Here is a 4,605-nt window from a genome sequence, read left to right on the forward strand (position 1 = left end):
AACGAAAATTTTAAGCATGCTAAACAAATTTTTCATTATTTTGCACTCAGAACGCCGAAAAAAACTTGAGTCTAAACAAAAACCTTAAGAAAGCTGCAAGAATCATATCCTTTGAAAACCAAACTGCACACTCTGGGCCACTTTTTTAAGAAATTAAACTCTCAAAACCTAAAAGACACATATAATCAGAATGCGCCAAATTCCTGTTTGACAAATCCAAAGGGCTCTGCGAAGATTTCTTCAGAATTATTTTCAACTATCCAAAGACAGCCACAAAATACAAACACGCCAAGTAACTTCTGAAAAGGTTTTTTTTTTAAAAAACTAGGACTAAATATAATTATAACTTTATAACACACGGAATTCTACAACCAAAAAATTATTTGGTAAACGTTACAAACAAATTTCATTGGAAAGCTATTGATGGATGGATATATCCATTGGAAAAAGATCCCTTTACTGCACTTTTCTGCATTTATATTCCATTCCTCCCTCCTCCTTCTCCACCATCTTATTACCATTTATATTATACTTAAAGGTAATGTGTCCAGCTATAGCAAGCGACTCTGCGGGGGTTTTTAGAAACATGATTTTTCATGTCATTGCCCCAGCCATTACGGTCGTTCTGTTTATTTATCCTGCTGCGAGGTTAGCTTTTCATGTGAGCAGTTTTGCATCGCAAGAATACTAACCAATCGCTAACTGTTATTTTGATGGGTGGCTTGACAAGTTGGGTATACGCAGTCCTTTTATATGGACACCTTTAACAAATTCTGTTCATTATTGCAAATACTATCATGCATATTCAAAAGATATCTTATTGCTGTAAACGGGGGCACATGGCTCGAAATCTCTTCCAGAGTTCTTTTCATATGTCCTCTTCAAATGATATATTTTGACTTACCATATTGTATTAATTCTGTATTAATTCATCAGATTATTACCTTTTGTTAAAGCTTGATTAACGTTGTTAGAAGTTGAAAATTTACGTGAAATGGAATGAATGAAAATGTACACCGAAGATCTTCTGACTTGAGTACATGGAATGCACCGAGTATGCACCCTGAACGTCAATACAACAGCTTCTTGTTATTCACATCGATGGGCACTTTGAACCGGAGGTCACCATTTCTTTCTTTCCCAAACGCATGAATCCTATCCTCCCCTCCCAGAATTTTCCTAAAAATCAATAATCGATGTTTTTCTGAGCGGTATAGTGTTTTGTTAAATTTTAATCTGGGAGATGCATTTTAGCCATTCTTGAAGTCTTAATTCAAAAACTTTTCCTGCACGTCGGACCCAACCATGGGTATTCTTATGTCACCAAATTTGAATCTTGCCTCCCCCTCCAGGTTCAATTTCGTGGCGCTGTCTCTGCAATGTTTCGTATAGAACTTCCACAGGCCTTAGCCCCAGACCCCTTATCAGGGGGGCCTTATCTATATCAATTCCCACTAAATCAATCTCCTCCCCTAAACCCCCCGCTAAAACTGATTCTCAAACAATTGCGTGACATGTTAATTCCTTGACATAGTATAGCTTGTTGGCCACTTCCTCTTTTGTTCCAGGATTTTCTCATGTGACAGAGTTCAAAGTGCTATTATTATGCATTTGCTTGCCTATGCCTGTACTTCACTGTCAAATTGGTTCAATCTGTCTCACCAGCTTTCAGGCACAAGAAGATTCGTAGGTAAAAAGGTAAGAGCTGCCTTTATTTCTTTTGAATTCTCCATCAAGCGGCATACTCAGTGGATTTTCAACGAATGCAAACGATTTGACGACACTCATTCATAATTTCTGCATAGGTGTAATAAACGGTGACAGATTTTATTTCCCAGATTTCTTCACGTCAATATAAGACCCGTGTCTCTTATCAGACTGAAATTCAATCATTTGTTTTTGAAATGATAAGGACATAAACTGACCAAGATTGTTTGTTAATTAGCATGCGTAAATCACATGACTCAGTATAGAATTCGCAGTGCTCACTTCTCTTAGTTTCACTTTTTGAAGTTACTTCAAGGTTTCAGGCACCGCGGAACGAGCCACGGCTGGGGCAAAAGATGCCAAATATCAAGTAATAAACTACAAGTAAAGCCTCTTTTTAAACGGTTTTAGCCCCCTACCACTTTTTTAGACCACCCCCCCCCTTAATTTTCTAAACGCTCCGCGGTGCCTGGGTTTTGAGGGGTTTTTGGTGCTGAGGACAGCTAAAGCATTACTTTTTGGATAGAAAAAAAGCACTTAAAGGTGCATAGCTTAGCGAAGGCATCCATAAAATGACTAGAATGCGACAGTCTTGGAAATCCTAATCAATTTTCTTATCCAACAGAAGTCATGTTTGCCCCGCTAGCCATAGCGGGGCTCTTTTTGGCAGTGGCAGTTACCACAGCAACAGAGAGTAAGCAATGCCAGGCACCACCGCAGTGGCAGACAGATGGATCTAGTCCCCTGCAAGAAGCTCAAAAGGCAGGGAACATTACAGTGCTTGCTTTCCTTGATGCCAATTGCGGATATTGTGTCTTGCAAGCCACTCTTCTTCAAAGGTTAAAAAGGAAACTAGAGAAAAAGTATGTATCAAAGAGACTGGCGCATTGTCAAAGTTTTGTGTTAAAATTTCTGCCCTTTGAAAAAAGTGCATAAAGAAGAAATTTGTCATTTTTTTCCTTTTTTGGCTCAAAATCTCTTTCTTTAAATTTAAGAAGCAGATACATTATGAAGGTATCTGATGTAACTAATGGGTAGGATGTAACACACAAACAAAGTGGAGTGAAATGCGCAATTACATTGTGTTTATTGGCAGCTTGACATGTTTATTTGGTTGTTTTGGGACTAATCTGTATTATTATTTCATCGACAGAAAGATAAAAGATGTCACTTACATCATTTTAAACAAGAAGACAGCCAAAGGAATGAAATTCAGACTGGAAAGTGCTGTTGACTTCAAAGTCTATCAAGCAGAGAACGGTGACATTTGGGAGAAGTTAGATGGTCGCAGAAACGACTTTTTCATTTTCGACAAATGTGGCCGCTTGGCATACTTCCTTGATCAGTCAGCCTCGTATCTCGGTTGGCCTCATGTAAGGTTAGTACATGCAGCTTATTAAGCCAAGTAAATGGAAATTGACGATTGGTTGCATATATATGCATTTGCTGCTCGTTTTAATGTTGTGTAATTCTTTTGCAGACATGCAATTCTCTACACATATCAAAATAAACACCAATGCCATGCAATGTGCAAAGCAGGTAAGGATTTTTTAATAAAGGATAAATAGTAATTTGCTTGCATTGCAGATAACAAGCCAGCAAAGTTGCAATACAATGTCAATACATAATAGATATATCAATAGGTACGTTATTCTGAAGCTCTCAAAAAGGTAGTTACAACATGATAGTCTGTACGTAAAGACTTCCATTGTTTGGCTTCCATTCTTTACGAAAAGAAAGGCAATATTCTGAAAAAAAGAAAATCCGGAGGGACAATTTCTTGAGAAAAGTTCGTTACTACATAACTTCTAGAAATTCATCTCTTGCAGAAAGGGGATCTAAAGACAATGGGAAAGACGACAAAGGAAAAGAGAACAAATGATGTTTGCTAAGCAGAAACTCCTCTTGATGCAAGCTTTACAGGCGAAGCTGATGCTCTCGAAACAGCAGCTGATGCATGGCCTTGTAAATGTAATGCCAGTGACGCCCAACCCATCAGACCAAACAAACTTTCTTCAAACATTTGAAGTCATTAGAACACTAAATCAATTTTTTCATAGCTTCGTTGTTACATCAACTAGCTAGCTTTCACTCTGTTTACCCTCCAACCTTTATGGAGCAAGAATTCACCGTATGCCAAGATTCATTATCAGTTCTCCTAGAGAAGCAAGCTCCACTACGTTTCAAGGACTTGTTTTCTTTTGGTCCCCTTAAATTCAGAATAGCCAATTTCAATGAAGACTGTTTTGTGGTCTGTCAGGTTGGATAATGCTGCATTGCTTGCATCAACAAGGAACGAAGGAGCCAGTCACGTGTGCGCTGAAAGGTCATGTGCTTGACGGCGATTTCACCTGATGGCTGTTATGAAAGGCAGCGGTTAAATCAAGTACACTGTTGTTTTGATAGCTTTTCGTTCCAGTATTTTCTTGTTTTAATATTTCTATTTAGCGTTTGCTAAGTCGATTTGACGTTTCTACCTGCATGTAATCCTATAGATCAGGTTGTGATGAAATTGAATTATTTCTTCAAAGAATCTCTCCAGCTTGTGCATTGCAGGGGCAAATTGGGAAAACAGTGTAAGTGTAAACTTGCTTCTCACTGGCAGGTACGTCCTAGGTAGTCAGCCCAAAACTGTCAGCGCCAACGCCAAGTGGCGGACTGTCCTACCGCCGATGGGTCCCTTTGAAATCTGGCAAAGAAAAGGGTCCTATCTTTGCAGAAAAAGGACCCCATTTTAGGAATATGAGGCCTTATTAAGAATGATAAACATCATGGATTACCTCAAAACTAAATGGACTAACAGGGGGGTCTAGTCAGGGTCAAAGAGGGCCAACGCTAGAATTTAAAAACAATTACCCTCAAATAGTAGCATTAGAACCGAAACTATGTTCTTGGTAG

At 38.7% G+C, this 4,605-nt stretch overlaps 1 protein-coding gene across 2 annotated transcripts; it reads left to right on the forward strand.

Moving 5' to 3' along the window:
• The first annotated feature begins 1,545 nt into the window (after positions 1-1,545).
• LOC135695193 (selenoprotein Pb) lies at positions 1,546-4,219 on the forward strand. 2 transcript variants are annotated; one of them, XM_065214191.2, is made up of 5 exons: positions 1,546-1,698; positions 2,333-2,570; positions 2,861-3,085; positions 3,188-3,246; positions 3,520-4,219. In XM_065214191.2, the coding sequence occupies exons 2-5, from the start codon at positions 2,338-2,340 to the stop codon at positions 3,597-3,599; spliced, it is 597 nt and encodes a 198-aa protein (XP_065070263.2). In that variant the 5' UTR covers positions 1,546-1,698; positions 2,333-2,337; the 3' UTR covers positions 3,600-4,219. The 2 variants fall into 2 exon arrangements, with proteins under 2 accessions (XP_065070263.2, XP_065070264.2); XM_065214192.2 differs by having other exon boundaries at positions 1,547-1,698; positions 3,537-4,219.
• The last annotated feature ends 386 nt before the right edge of the window (positions 4,220-4,605 follow it).

This window comes from Rhopilema esculentum, chromosome 8 (genome assembly GCF_057945365.1).
Source record: "Rhopilema esculentum isolate cy_ngs chromosome 8, ASM5794536v1, whole genome shotgun sequence".
Lineage (NCBI taxonomy): Eukaryota > Metazoa > Cnidaria > Scyphozoa > Rhizostomeae > Rhizostomatidae > Rhopilema > Rhopilema esculentum.

Excerpts from the sequence above, each read along its gene's own strand:
- LOC135695193 (XM_065214191.2), top strand. The coding sequence starts at position 2,338 with ATGTTTGCCCCGCTAGCCATAGCGGGGCTCTTTTTGGCAGTGGCAGTT. Across the intron at positions 2,571-2,860 it reads AAAAGGAAACTAGAGAAAAA|AAAGATAAAAGATGTCACTT; the intron begins GTATGTATCAAA and ends TTTCATCGACAG. Across the intron at positions 3,247-3,519 it reads CCATGCAATGTGCAAAGCAG|AAATTCATCTCTTGCAGAAA; the intron begins GTAAGGATTTTT and ends CATAACTTCTAG.